General features: G+C 41.8%; 1 protein-coding gene across 5 annotated transcripts in view; it reads right to left on the bottom strand.

Moving 5' to 3' along the window:
• Positions 1 to 15521, bottom strand: part of pclob (piccolo presynaptic cytomatrix protein b) — a 73971-nt gene that overhangs the window by 35978 nt on the left and 22472 nt on the right. For 4 of the 5 annotated variants that reach the window (XM_026287185.1, XM_026287184.1, XM_026287186.1 and 1 more), the window contains exons 12-15: positions 14684 to 15436; positions 13641 to 14534; positions 12411 to 13436; positions 10653 to 11750 (exon numbers count right to left, since the gene is read on the bottom strand). In XM_026287185.1, coding sequence (XP_026142970.1) covers positions 10653 to 11750; positions 12411 to 13436; positions 13641 to 14534; positions 14684 to 15436 — 3771 coding nt within the window. The remainder of the gene's footprint in view (positions 1 to 10652; positions 11751 to 12410; positions 13437 to 13640; positions 14535 to 14683; positions 15437 to 15521) is intronic. The other variant, XM_026287189.1, reaches the window with a different exon arrangement.

Here is a 15521-nt window from a genome sequence, read left to right as displayed (position 1 = left end):
ACTTTGTATTCAACATTCACTGCTGCAAAAGCTTGCTCTGTAAATAAATGCATACTAACAGCGTTCCAAGCTGCAGCTCTTTCAAAAAGTATACAGTTGGATTTAGAATAAACATGCCAAGTCTACATAATATTCTAAAACATCTCACAGCACATTCCGGGTGAAATAAAACTACAGTCCATTAAGCATCAGCCAGAGTTTGGTTATTTTGTCAGCCTGCCTGTACTACAAAATGAGAAAAGATTTGCATTTGAGAAGTAAGATGAATTTATAGCCAAAGTTAAATAGTAGAGGTGCTATTCCTCCACGGGACCACAGCACTGCAGACGAGCGCCTGACACCGTATTGATTTCTGGCAAGTGCCTTTGGCAACGGTTGTAACTGGCTAATATAGTGAGCTTTCAACCACCCCCGCAGCAGTACAGTCATAATAAATCAGGCCCAATGATAATAGAGGATCTTGACCTACTAATCTGTAATAAGCTGAGTGCTTGGCACTGAAGGCACAGAGCCAAACCGTGCCGCCCACCGGTGTGACAGAAAGCAGATAAACAGAAAGAGAATTGTAGAGAAGTTTTGTTTGTTTGTTTGTTTTTAAACAAAAACAATATCCTCTTTTTATTATTGGTTGCCTCAGCAAAAAAGTATAATTGAAGACATTCAATTTATCTCAGGTGCAGGTTGAAAGACAAAAGATTACAAATTTCAAATTTTCTTTATAAATGACCAAAACTATGCTGAGTGCTTCAAAATGCTTTGTTTGTGCCTTAGAAATGTTCTTTTGACTGCTTTCATTTAAAGAGCCAAACATTCACAGGCATGCTGTAGGAGCATCTGGAGAGTGCATTGCTTTAGAAGCAGCTTACAAGAAGGGAAAAAAGGTTAGGTGCATCTCTCTAGTCTGGCCTCAGACTATTTTTACACCCACCGTCTCCTCCAGCTCTCCTTTTTGACTCGGCAACAGTTGCCGTCTGCATTCGAGAATATGAAATATCTCTTGCTGCAGCTGTCTGTGATTCCTGCAGCATTTGCGACAGAAGCAATCTCATGAATTGAGGTGTGTGCAACCTATAAATGACATTAAGACTGTGCAGGTCAAAGATTGGGAGAATTAGATTAGTTGCAGCTTAATTCCTGATAATTGTGCTTGCTGCAGAATCACTTTAAATTCATTCCAATATCTTTGTTAGAAAGAAATAAAAGCAACAGACTTGCATCTCATTGTCTATGACTTTTTCAGTGCATTAAAAACATTGCTGCAAGCAGCAATATTAGTAGTTGTCAGCAGCTATATCACCCTGGAGCCCAAGACTGGTTGCCCGCTGAAGCTAAGTAGGGTTGAGCCTGGTCAGTACCTGGATGGGAGACCTCCTAGGAAAACTATGTTGCTGCTGGAAGAGGTGTTAGTGAGGCCAGCAGGTCTGGGTCCTAATGCCCCATTGTAGCGATGGGGACACTTTACTGACAAAAAGCAGTCTTTTGGTTGAAAAGTTAAACCAAGATCCTGACTCTCTGTGGTCATTAAAAATCCCATGATGTCCTTCTAAAAAGATTAGAGGTGTAACCCCGGAACCCTGGCCAAATTCGCCCATTGGCCTCCGACCATCATGGCCTCCTACCCATCCCCATATCTGCTGATCGGCTTCATTACTCTGTCTTCTCTCCACCAGTAAGCTTGTGGAAAGGAATATTGTAATGCTGAGTAGATTTGAGGAATATACATTGTATGGCTGCACAGATTTGTGTAGTCATGACAACTGCTGACTACAGTTTACTTGTTTTTAACATCTAGTGTTTTGAAAACAAGTGATTCAAAGGCTTAAAGCAGATTCATTATTGCTTTTGACTAAAAGCTTTGTGTTAATGGCAAATACAGAGTTCTTTTTCAGTTTGAAACGTATGTGTCACGGATTTACGCTGCCTGAAGGAATACGGAGTCGAGGATAAACGGAATAAGGTTTTTAATATATCCAACACAGGGGATATCCAACATGGAGCACAGAGGTAGACACACGTAAGTAACAAGTGAGGACAAGTGAGAAGACCCGACAAAACAGAACAGAAGGGACAAGGCTTATGTACAACAGATAATTGGGGAAACACAGGTGGATGGAATCATTAAATTAACAGGGACATGGAACACATGAGGAAGATAATGGACACACCTGGGAACTAATCAAACACGGAAAGACAGAAACTGGGTCACGGGCAAAAACACATTAAATGAGTCCAGGTGTGTGACAGTACTCCCCCCTCCCGGTAGGTGCGTCCTCGCACCGTAGAAACAACAGGGGGAGGCGTAGGTGGGAACTTGGGAGGAGGTTCCGGTGGAGGACGGACTTCCAGGAGGGGGCCAGCAGACAGGGACCACAGAAGGAGGAGCCAGGGAGGAGACGACGGAGGAAGGAGCCAGGGAGGAGACAGGAGCAGGAGGAGCCAGATGGTCCACCAGAGACCAGCCAGGACGGAGATCCAAGGTGGGGTCGACGGCGGGAGGAGCCATGGTGAAGGAAGGGTCGACGACACCAGGGGGCCGACAGGCGGAGACTGCACCGGTGGGTGAGGAGCCCAAGATGGAGCAGCACAGCCGCAGAGCCAGGGTGACGTCGAGGATCCGGAGGGCCTAGGTGGAGCTGAAGGCTCAGGCGACCAAGGCAGAGGCGGGGTCCTGGCAGACCGCTGTGGAGCCGGAGTGACCGAGGATGGAGGTGGAACTGGAGGGAAGGAGGAGCCTGACAGAGCCGGAGGGATGGAGTGACGAGGTGGAACCAGAGGAGTGGAGTCCCGAGGCGGCGGATGGTCGACGACTGACCAAGGTGGAGCCGGAGGGACGAGGGAGCCCGGTGGAGCAGGTGGGATGACAGGCCACGGTGGAGACGAGGGAGCTAAGAGCCAAGGCGGAGCCGCTGGGTCGAAGGACCGAGGAGGAGTCCAGGGCTCGGAGGCTGGAGGCGGAGACAGGGCCTTAACACGCCAAGGCGGAGCTGGAGACTGGCAGTCCAGCGGCGAACCACCGCGCCCCGATGGCGCGGACTGAGGGTGAGCTGCGGGACTGACTGGCACCAGCAGGGATGACGAGGAACTGGCTGGTCTAGGAGGAGGAGAGAGGAGAAGGATGGGAGGAAGGACAGGAGGATCAGGACTGGACGGAACCAGCGAAAGAGGAGTAGAGGGACCAGCAGGTTTGGGAGGAGGCGGGAGAGGGAGGCTGGGAGGGAATACAGGAGACACAGAAGGTTCAGGGCTGGGCGGAACCAGCGGAGACACAGAAGATTCATGGCTGGGCAGAACCAGCGGAGACACAGAAGATTCAGAGCTGGGCGGAACCAGCGGAGACACAGAAGATTCAGAGCTGGGCGGAACCAGCGGAGACACAGAAGATTCAGAGCTGGGCGGAACCAGCGGAGAAACAGAAGATTCAGAGCTGGGCGGAACCAGCGGAGAAACAGAAAATTCAGGGCTGGGCGGAACCAGCGGAGAAACAGAAGATTCAGAGCTGGGCGGAACCAGCGGAGAAACAGAAGATTCAGAGCTGGGCGGAACCAGCGGAGAAACAGAAAATTCAGAGCTGGGCGGAACCAGCGGAGAAACAGAAAATTCAGGGCTGGGCGGAACCAGCGGAGAAACAGAAGATTCAGGGCTGGGCGGAACCAGCGGAGAAACAGAAAACTCAGGGCTGGGCGTAACCAGCGGGGAAACAGGAAAATTAGGGATTACCTCCATAGACCAGTCCATCAGATCCAGAGCTTGCTCCATATGACCTTCAGAGACTGTATACAGCTCACCCTCAGTCGCAGGAGTGTGGGCAGGGCTTTCCTCCACGCCCTCGATCTCCACGAGGACTCCCACGATGCACGGTGTTGCCGGCTCACACACCTGGTCAGTCGCGCTCTCGAGTTCCGGCTCCCTGTCAGTGGATGGCTCGGGCTCTGCGGCTGCGGTGGGCTCTGGCTCCGTGCGGCGTGATGGTGGCTGGCTGGTCTCTGGGTCGGGAGTGGGGCTTTCGAGGTCCTCTATGGGGCAGACGGTGAGAGGTGACCCATTTCTCGCCAGAGTCCACTCCACGTATGCGGCGAAGTCCTCTCGAGGACCATCTTCGGACGACAACGCTCTGCATTTGGAGTTCAGGCTGGTGTTGTAGAAGGTGCAGAGCGCGCCGTCCGGGTAGCTGGTGGCATTAGCTAATAGGAAAAACTGTCTGGTATGGTCCTCGAGAGAACGCCCTTCCTGCTTCAGCAGGAGGATGAGGAATTCGGGACGATTGAGGGGATCCATAGACACTAAGAAAAGAAAAGACTGTGAAAAAACAAAAGCAAAACGGAGGGAAGAACACGCAGTTTTCTATTTTCTCTTTTGAGGTCGGGTCTTCTGTCACGGTTTTACGCTGCCTGAAGGAATACGGAGTCGAGGATAAACGGAATAAGGTTTTTAATATATCCAACACAGGGGATATCCAACATGGAGCACAGAGGTAGACACACGTAAGTAACAAGTGAGGACAAGTGAGAAGACCCGACAAAACAGAACAGAAGGGACAAGGCTTATGTACAACAGATAATTGGGGAAACACAGGTGGATGGAATCATTAAATTAACAGGGACATGGAACACATGAGGAAGATAATGGACACACCTGGGAACTAATCAAACACGGAAAGACAGAAACTGGGTCACGGGCAAAAACACATTAAATGAGTCCAGGTGTGTGACAGTATGTTTCAACGTTTAATATCTTCATTATTAACTTTGTAGCAATGCCACAGTCAATCTGAGCTATTTCCATTCTTGTAGGTGGCTGTTACCAGAATAATTCTGCTAGCCATTTCAATTTAAATATATCACAGCATTGTGAAAAATAGCCTTGCTTCCAGATTTGCAATACTTGTGTCAAAATTGTTGACCCATACACACAAATTATTTGGCATAAGAAAAGGAGGTATAATCCAACGAACGCTGTTAAATGAGGTTAAAATTATTATTTTGAAAAAAAAAAAAAAAAAAAAAAAAAACAACCACAAAAAAATTTATATCCATTGGGAGCAAGTTGAAATCAGCAGATCTTTAAAATGTAAGGAAAAAATATATATTATGATAAAAATGATACTATTTGGTTAAAAAGGTAATAAAGGTAATAAAGCTAAACGCACACTTCCGGTTCGAAGTTTGGAGCCAAAAATATTTTTTTGAAGGAAGTCTCGTAAGCTCACCAATCAGTATTTGATTAAATAATACAGTAAAACTTGCACTGTGAAATCATATTAGATTTAATTAGATTTAATGTGACGAGTGGGGCGGGGTCGAGCGCCGTGGGAATGGAGCTAGGCCGGTGGAGTGTTTGATAAATGAGCGACACCTGCTCCACTCACCGATCTCGCGTCCCACAGAGGAGATCGGAAGGATACAAAAGAAGAGCAACGACAGTGAAGGACGAGAGAGGACCAGGCCTGGGTTTTATTTTGTGTTGGGTTTTTATTTTGTGTTTGGTTTTTATTTGTGCACGACAGTCATCCTCACGCTGTTTGTGGTTATTTTGTAATTAAAGTTTCATTTTGAATGTCCGCTGGTTCCCGCCTCCTTCCCGTGATTCAACACCAGTGTCCTCTCTCGTCCTCCACTGTCGTCGCTCCTCTTTTGTATCCACAGCCCCTCACAGACGACTGTCGCACACAAATAAAAACCAAACACAAAATAAAACCCAGGCCTGGTCCTCTTTCGTCCTTCACTGTCGTCGCTCCTCTTTTGTATACTTCCGATCTCCTCCGTGGGACACGACACCGGTGAGTGGAGCAGGTGTCGGCCCCGCCCCCACCCCACTCGTCACAATTTACAAAATTAATTTATTCATGTCACACAAAGCTGAATTTTCAGCAGCCATTACTCTAATCATCAGTGTCACATGATCCTTCAGAAACCATTCATGATACCAACCATGATAATTTGGTGCTCAAGAAAAATTTCTAATTATTATACAGGTTGAAAACAGTTGTGCTACCTATTTATTTTAATTTTATTTTGGAAACTGTAATACATTTTTTTCAGTCTTTTTTGATGAAAAGAGAGATCACAAGAACAGTATTTATTTGAAACAGATTTTTGTAACATTATAAAGGTTTTACTGTCACCTTTAATCAATTTAACCCATTCTTGCTGAATAAAATTTCAAAAATATTAAACTTATGAACGACTTTTGACCAATAGTGTGTCTAAAACTGTAGATGGAAGAATGTTGCCATCAGGATCAAGAAGACACTCCTCAATCAAAGTGCCACATTTCCCAACAATTTACCATACAGTTCTAGGGTCCACTCCACCACAGACTAAATGACAAAAAAAAAAAAAAAAAAAAACAGCAGAGAAAGATTAAGATGACAAACAGATACAATATATGCCCATACGCCTTGTGGTGTTTGGCCCCATAAAAAGATTGACTTTAGCCCCTTGCAGGTGAGTTTATATGATATGAGTTAGTTAATGACATTAAATTAGTCTAGCGTTTTTTTTACGTGCCTCTCAGAGTCTCAGTATAATAAACATTTATTAGCAAGCAGAACACATCTTTGAACTCGTTTCCACGCAATGCACCACTGGGGTGATCATATTACTGTGCATAAAGCATCCAGGCTACATACACACAGACACACCAAAACACTCCCACACATGTGCGCACACACAAGACTAAAAGGAGAAAAAGAGGACGAGAGACAATGTCCATGTTGTGTAAACCACCAGAGTATTGTTTCGTGTTAATGGCATGCCATAGAAAACTCAATCCTATTGAGAGGATACACAACTCTCTCGGCCACAGTTGGGCACCAGTGTATTACCACCAGAGGAACAATGAGGAAACACAGCAGCCAGTAACCACTGCTGCTCCGTAATTTATTTCATGTAAGACAAAACAGAACACTCCATTCTTTTTTGTTTTCTTTCTTTTTTTTGTGATCAGCTTTTTTATAGAACACTGTTCTTTAAAGGAGTCATAACATATGAAATTGAATTTCTCGCTTGCAATAAGATTTTCATGTACAGTAGCTATGTAAACAACTGGAAGGAAATTAAAGTTTAATATCAAGTACAAACAAACTATATATTGCAATAAAGCCACACTAAAGAAAGTGGAAATGGTTGGATTTCTGACATGAGATAAAAAAGAGATATATAATAATACCTGGAGAAAAGTATCGATTTGCATTCCCATTCATGTTAGTGGCAGTTTCTTGGCTAGAAAGGGACATTACAGTACTAAGGTGGAAATGGGAATGTAAACTAGGGATGGGTGAATCGATCCTGAAGTATTGACATATCGATAATGATGTGTTTTTATTTACCAGTGATTTTGTTTATTAAACAAAAAAATAATGCCTACAATATGCCTCAAATTGGATGAAAACCCTATGTTAATAAATAATTGTGTGGAAGGGATTTTCCTGCTCATCTGAACACACGCAAATGTTCCAAGGCAGAATCAATCAATTACAGAGAGTGTTCACTCACTTCTGCATTTACATAGAGCTGCGCTTCCCAAGAGTAGCCTATAATAAGAAAGCATTCATGTTTTTGGAAAAGGCAGCCCAGAACAATGCAGAAAAAAACAGGCTATATGTTTGAGTTGTTGCACAATAAACCTATTGAAATTGTACCCTAGTTTGTGCAGTACATTTAATTAAATTTGAATGTTAAAAGTTCATATTGCTCATGTTCTGTTCTGTATTGCTAATATAAATCATACACTCTCCGAATAAAAAGGTTGCATTTTATGCATGCACCAGTCTATTACTGGCAGCCCTGACAATGAACCATGGTAAAGTGAAGATAGTTTAAATATAGTATTTGTAGATTTCATTGGTTACCACTACAGTACACATATTTTAACCATGTGTAATAAACAATATAACCTATAAACCTAATAAGTTGCATTTAAGGTGTATTGAATGTTAAAATGCATTTCAAATATAAAGTTAAGTTGGTATTATTACCCATTGTACTCATAATAATTAAATAAATTTAATAATCTAAAATTTCAGTTGAGAAGACCTACGGAAAATGAAAAGTTTCTAGATTGATATGGCTAGGAACTATACTCTCATTCCGGCATAATAATCAAAGTTCCTTTATTATTATGATGGAATGAGAGTATGCAGTAGTTCCTAGCCAGATCAGCCTAGAAAAATTGAACTTTTCAATTTCTGTCAGAAAAATATAGAAATGTTTTGGTCATTTTTGAGCGAGATGCTAACGGTCTAATCAGATTCAATTATGTATGCTAAGCTAAGCTAAAAGCCTAGATCAGCCTAGAAAAATGCAACTTTTCAATTTCTGTCAGTCTTAGTACACAATGTAACCACAGAAGAGTCAAGTTTTAAATTGGAAAAATCTAACATCATTATTCTACCTTTCATAATTAACAACTCATTAACAATGTATTTATCTTTCCTTTATACAAAATCTGCAATTGTAAAAGTAAGACGTCAGCATAGACTGTTAGATGGCATCCAAAAATACACAAGTCCCCTTGGGTCCAGTGACAGTTTTCTTGGAGCCACTGTCACAATGCTAGCTGAGGTAGATTAAAATCTAAAGATATTTTTGACCAACGGTGCGCAAGATGCGGACACGGCATATCACTAAATATCTTAATATCACGCATCAGTGTTTGAAGCTATGCCTACAGCGTTACGCATGACAAATATGTGAAAGTGCTTTGTCATTCAAAAGGCTTTTCGGGCATAAACTGTATTTTTCAATTAACAACAGAAGAACAGGGTACTTTTTTCTTGTGTGAGATGCAGGACTGTAGAAGCCAGAGTTAAGGGCTCATGTTAAGGGCATATTACAAGAGACTGACTGTGTCATATGCAAAAGAGCATGATAACAGTGCAGTGCTAGATATGATTTAGCACATAAAAATACAAGGGTTTCTAACTGGGCCATCTTCTGCAGATACTTTTAAAATATATATAAAATGAGAATTTTCTAAATAGTGTGATGGACTGAATAAGAAAAAAAAATCTATACAATTTATGAATGCAATAAATAGCCTATATAACCATTAACTTTAAAATTATACAGAAACAATGCAAATATCCCAACTGATAAAACGTCCACTTAATAATGAAAACTTTTTCCATAATCTGACATCAGATGATATTATCCTGTAACTGGACCTATGGAGGACAAAGTCAATTATATTATAGTTACATTTGACAATCTACTGCTGTTTCTACACTGCACACACATGGTGCAGTTTTCAGCTGCAAATATACTGATTACAAAGATGTGGCACAAATCTATTTGCATTTAATTCAAAATTGAAATCTCCAAATGATAGCCCATTGTAGCCTATTATTTCATATATGATTTGCAGTGCACCACTGACAGAGAACAGCTGCAGCTGGACACAGAACAGATGATCATTACAGAATATTAAATACTATAACAAGCCTTATTCTCATGCCATTTCCTTCAGTGTGCTGTAATAATCCACCAATCCATAAATCAAACAGTTTTCTCATTAAATTACTTCTGCAATCACAGTTCTGATGAAAGCAAAGAACACAGCTTGTTGGGGTCACAAGCACAGGAAGTCATATTAGCATAAATGATGGACAGCTGACATGCTGTGGACATGCTGTGGAAGTGGCCATGTGCATGCTGCAGATGGCATGGAAACTTTAGTCCATCAGTCCACAAGCATGAGAAACATGTCTGACAACTCACCCACCCCCCACCCTCATCACCCCCCTCATGTCCACATATTCAAACTCTTGATCACTTTAACAGTGTGCTGCAAGCTGCAAGCACTCAGCACGTTTCAGCATTAGCATGAAGCTACGCTCTCATAAATAACACTCATGCAGATTACCGTCTCTGCTCTCCAAGCATAGTGTTTACCCAAGGCCTGGGCATCTCACCAAATAAAAGTTTGTCCACATTTGAAATGCAGAGGGCATGCATAATTAAAAAAGTAAAAGTAAACAAAGAAATTGTCTTGTTTTGCATACAAACAGCCATTTTAAATCATCACAGCAACACTACTGTCCACTTTCATTTTTTTTTATGCTTTGAATTCCCCAAACAGTTTCATTTATTAGCATTTTTAAATCAACAAAGGGACACTTTCATTTCCTAGGCTTTGGATTCACAAGTCACTTAATTTCTTAATAGGGTTTTGTTGACTCAATCTACACTGGCTGTTATTGGCCAAACCTAAAAGAATGCCAATCAGTCATTTGTCCCTGCAGAATGCTAATTAATTTATTGGCTCGTCTACTGCATCCTCAGCCCTTGTGGAGTTTTAGTGAAATTACAATCATTTGGAAAGGGCCATCTGGAGAATGAGTAAGCATAACAGAGGTTACGATCTCAATGTTGGAGAACCCACCACTCCAGATTTTCTGTCTGTCAGACTCATGCACCCAAGAACTCTGGCTAATTAGTCATTGATACATAAGAGTTAAGTAAGTTATCAGACTTAGATTCCAGTCAGAAAAGCATTTCGAGTAGTGACTCCCGAACAAGAGTCTAATGTACTTTAGTGAAAAAATCAAATTAAATTAACAATCAATGCTTTTTATATCTATTTACCAAGGACACATATTAAAACCAGACCTTCAGAAACAAAGACTTAAGACAACAAAATAGTAAATGACTCACCTCAGCAAGGTGAGGCATGGGGTTAAATCCACAGAGATGACATACAATGCTTTTACATTCAGTGCAGGTATTGTAATTAGCAGGGTCCTTCAAGCCCATGTTAAGATCCACTTTGCAGAGTGGGCAGGTGGTTGGTTGAGGTGCAATTTCAGGATCTTTTACTAATTTATCCTGTACAGTTTCAGGTTTATCCTTTTCTGAAGAAGGTATCCTTGATACTTTGGCCTCACTGAGCTGCTCTGGTTTCTTTTCAACTGGTGGTTTGTTCTCTTTTTCAGGAAGTACCTTGTTGGGTTCTGTTGCAACAGATCCTTTGTGAGATGTTGGTAGTGTAGCCTTGGCAGAGGCCATTGAGCCTTTGCGAGAAGCTGGTGTTGCAGTAGATTTACCAGATTCAGTAGAAACTGTGGAGCCTTTTTGTGAAATTGGAGGTGTTGTGGATGGCTCATTTTGAACAGCTGAAGAGATCAGATTAGACGCCGAGCTAAATAATGAGGATCCAAAGCCCAGAACTTTCCCGGAGACAGCAGAAACTGATTGTGGTGAGGGTGACCGAGATCTAGCAGTTTCTGTCAGACCACCAAATCCACCAAAGAACTTTCCTGTGGTTGACTCAGACGGTTTAGAAGAAGTAGGCTGTGCTTTAGGACCACCTAATCCAAAACCAAATAAATTTGATTCCTGTTTTGGGGGTCCGACCTCGTCAGGCCGAGCAGATTTTACAGGAGTGGCTGTATCTTTGGGTGGCTGTTGTTGTGTTTTCGCAGGATCTGGTTGAGTATCGTTTTGCTTAGGAGGCTCTCTTCTAGGGGTGATTGTATCAGTTGTCTTAGCATCAGTACATGCCTTTTGTTGAAGGCTTGGAACCGAGATCTCATTCTTTATTTCTTGAGCAGGGGCAGCTTTCTTTTCGGCTGCAGCAGACTTCTCATCAGGTTTAGACTCAACTGGAGCTGTAGATATCTTGTCAACTTTGGATGGAGTTTGATTGTCTTTCACTAAGGGACCTGGTTGAGGTATCACTTTGGGACTTTCAGATGTTTTCATCCCTATCTGTGTCCGTTGTACCTGGCAGTTCAGGCAGAGCCATTCCTCAACCTGCAATAATTATAAGACAATTACTGGCAATAAGATATTTCATATTCTACTCTGTCTTGCAGTAGATTTCTATGTAGAAAACTTAATAACTACAACAACAACAAAAAAAGAAAGAAAAAAACAACAACAAATAACAAAACTGCTGCTTCAACATGCAATAATTGAATGAAAATATATTTACACGTATTCATATAATTAACATTGGTTCTGTGACAATGTTTGTCACATATCTGACATATCTGAAAGTGAAATGCATAATAAAGCTGGTGAGGGTTAAAGTTGAACTGTTGAAATTGTTTTTATACTCCTTAATTAGACACAATAACTGCCTCAAGTAACACTGCTACCAAATATGTCTAGAATTTCAATGGCTTGCCATGTTGACATCATGACTACAAAAGGCTTCTCTTAAATATTGTTTTTAAAAACAAAATAAAGCATATAGGCAATTAGTGGACAAAAAGTCAAATATATACTGTAATTATCAGCATTCAAAGTAAACTGACATAAAACTATAAGTGAAATGAAATAAATAGTTACATTTTTTGACAATGTAAGTTATACTGGCTTAATACTGCATCTACAGTATAATGGAATAAAACACAACAAAAATGGTACATGGGTCTTAAAAGTGTTAAAAGTAGAGGTTAAATGTCTTACCTCTGTTTGATGAGGCATTGGATTAAATCCACATTGGCTGCACACTGTTGTCTTGCATTCTGTGCATGTGTTCTTGGCATCCTTGAAACCAATATTGAGTTCCACTTTGCATAATGGACAATTGGTTTTGCCTTCTTCAGGATCAGGTTTCTGAGGTGGTTTGGGAGCTGTGGCTTGCTTGATTTCAGATTTTACTGCTGGTTTCTCTGCATCTTGTACTTCATTTAGTTTGGTGTCTGCTATCTTGCTAGAGGCTTGTGTCACTGCAGATCCTTTGCGAGATGTGGGAGGAGTAGTCTTAGTAGAGGTCTGGGAAACTGTGGATGCCTTTCGAGAAGGTGGTGGTGTTGTGAAAGGCTCATCCTGTACAGCTGAGCTGATAAAATTAGATGCTGAGCTAAATATAGAGGATCCGAAGCCCAGAACTTTTCCAGACACCGCAGAAACAGACTGTGGTGATGGTGATCGAGATCTAGCTGTTTCGGTCAAACTACCAAAGCCAAAGTGTTTCCCTGTGGTTGACTCAGATGGCTTAAAGGAAGACGGTTGTACCTTAGGACCACTAAATCCAAAACCAAAGAAACTAGATTCCTGTTTTGGTGGCTCGGCCTGTGGAAGTGGAGCAGATTTTTCTGGAGACTTGTCAGACTCCTTTAAGAGTGTGTCAGTTTCTTTGTCTCTCTTTGAATTTGATGCTTCTTTCTTCTGAGATGATGCAGGTTGTACCTTTATGTTTGTCTCTTGTGTTTGTGGTGAAGCTGAGACTTTCTTCTGGACATCCACTGAAACAGGAGTCTTAGTTTTATCGAGGGTGGCTGCAGCTTGAATCTCTTTCTTCTGGGTTTCATGAACCACGGTTGACACTAATGATGGTGCCTCTGATGTTAAACTTTCGATTCTTGGAGGCGGTGATGAGGTGGAGACATTTTCATGTGGTTCATGGGTCTTAATTTTTGGAAGTCCTTGTGTTTCCATTCCATTTAATGCTCGCTTTGTTTGGCAGTTCAAACAAAGCCATTCGTTGACCTGTAAGGAGAGATTAAAAAGGAATTCTTTACTTCTGTCTTCCATGATATTGATGGAAAACTGATATGAGATTGATTTTTCATGGACACCACTAAACAAAATACACTGGAACTAGAGCGACCAAGCATTATAGATGTGTAAATTGATCTGCTCTGTTAAAAGAGTGTTAGCAACAATTATAACAGAACAGTAGCATTCTCTTACCTCTGTTTGATGGGGTGTTGGGTTGAATCCACAGAGGTTACAAACAGTGTCATTGCACTCAGTGCAGGTACTGTAGTTAGGGGTGTCATTTGAACCCACATTAAGATCCACTTTGCAAATAGGACATGCTCTGGTTCTAGATTTAGTTGCTGCCACTGCTACTACTGAAGCTTTGGGTACTGCTGAAACCTGTTGCACAGGCTTCTCATCTGTTTTGTCCTCCTTTGGTTTGTCTGTCATAGGTGCTTTTGTGTCACCAGTTGGTGGAACTTGTTGAGAAGTAACAGATCCTTTCCGAGAAGTGGGTGGTGTTGGCGTAGTCTTACTTGAAGTTTGGGAAACCACAGATGCCTTGCGAGATGTTGGTGGTATTGTAGTCTTTGCAGATGTTTCAGAAGCTGTGGAAGCCTTACGAGAAGTTGGTGGCAGTGTGGAGGACTCATCTTGAACAGCTGAGGAGATTAGATTGGATGCAGAGTTCAAAAAGGAGGATCCAAATCCCAAAACCTTCCCTGAGACAGCAGTCACTGAAGGCTGAGGGGATCCAGATCGAGCACCACTGAAACCAAAGCTAAAGAAACTTGATTCCTCTTTAGAAGGTTCTGGTTTCTGTTGTACAATCGATTTTGCAGGAGAAGGATCACATTTTGCCATTTCAGTTGGTTGTGTTGTAGTTTGTATAGGTTGGTTCTCTTTATTCTCTTTAGCAACTGATGTGCTAATCTTCCCAATAACATCTGCCTTATTTTTTGGAGACACTGGAATTGGAGTATGTATGAGAGTCTCCTTGTTTTCTGGTATTGTTGGTGGAGATGCTTTGCTAACATGTGGCTGTGGTTTAGTAGAGGGAGACATCTGAGCTTTCTTCATCTGGCAGTTCAAACACAGCCATTCCTTAACATGTAGGATAATAATTGCAATTAGAATAAAAAAAAGATCTTCTTGAAATTAAACTGAATTGACACTGAATTAATTCAAACAATGCAATAACTGATGCATGTGCAACTCACAGAGATATAAAGACTCAAATTAAGTACTCTTACCTCAGTTTGATGTGGCATGGGATTAAATCCACAAAGATTGCACACCGTGTCCTTGCATTCAGTGCAAGTGTTGTAATTTGGTGGATCCCACTTTATGTCCACTTTACAAAGTGGACAGGCTTTTGGAAGCTCGAGAACTGGACTGTCCTGTTTCTGTGCAGTAATACGTTTGGCTTCTTCTGGTGGTTTAATTTTTTGAGTGGCTTGTGAAGCTTCTGAACCTTTTCGAGAGATAGGTGGTGTTAGAGTCGTCTTAACAGAACTTTGGGACACAGTGGATCCCTTACGAGAACTTGGTGGAGTTTTGGTGGATGACTCATCCTGAATGGTTGAGGATATCAGATCAGATGCTGAACTAAGGAAGGATGAACCAAAACCCATAACTTTCTCAGAGACAGCAGATTGAGGAGAAGGTGACCGGGATCGAGCATCTCCAAAACCAAAGCCAAAGAAACTGGACCCTTCTTTAGTCTGTTCGACTTTAGATGATGGAGCAGGTTTGGAAGGAGAAGCTTCACCTTTAGACTTTTGGGCATTTGGAGTTGGAGTAATTGTAGGTTTTTTATTTTCTGCTGGAGGTTTCTTGTCCTGCTTAGCAGGGACACTCTGCTCCTTTTCTGTGGAAGTTGGAATTTGTGCCACTTTATTTTCTGAAGATGCTGGTGGTACTTTGTTGGATTGTGGTTGTGGCTGAGCAGGGGGAGTTCCTGAGGTTCTCTGTACCTGGCAGGTCAAGCATAGCCATTGCTTCACCTGTTGATTATATATATATATATATATATATATATATATATATGTATATAAAAAAGGTTAATTAAACCATTAAACATACATTCTT

This window comes from Carassius auratus, chromosome 18 (assembly GCF_003368295.1).
Source record: "Carassius auratus strain Wakin chromosome 18, ASM336829v1, whole genome shotgun sequence".
Classification (NCBI taxonomy): Eukaryota; Metazoa; Chordata; class Actinopteri; order Cypriniformes; family Cyprinidae; genus Carassius; species Carassius auratus.
The sequence above is the reverse complement of the archived record's forward strand: the minus strand, read 5'-3'. Positions and strand labels throughout refer to the sequence as shown.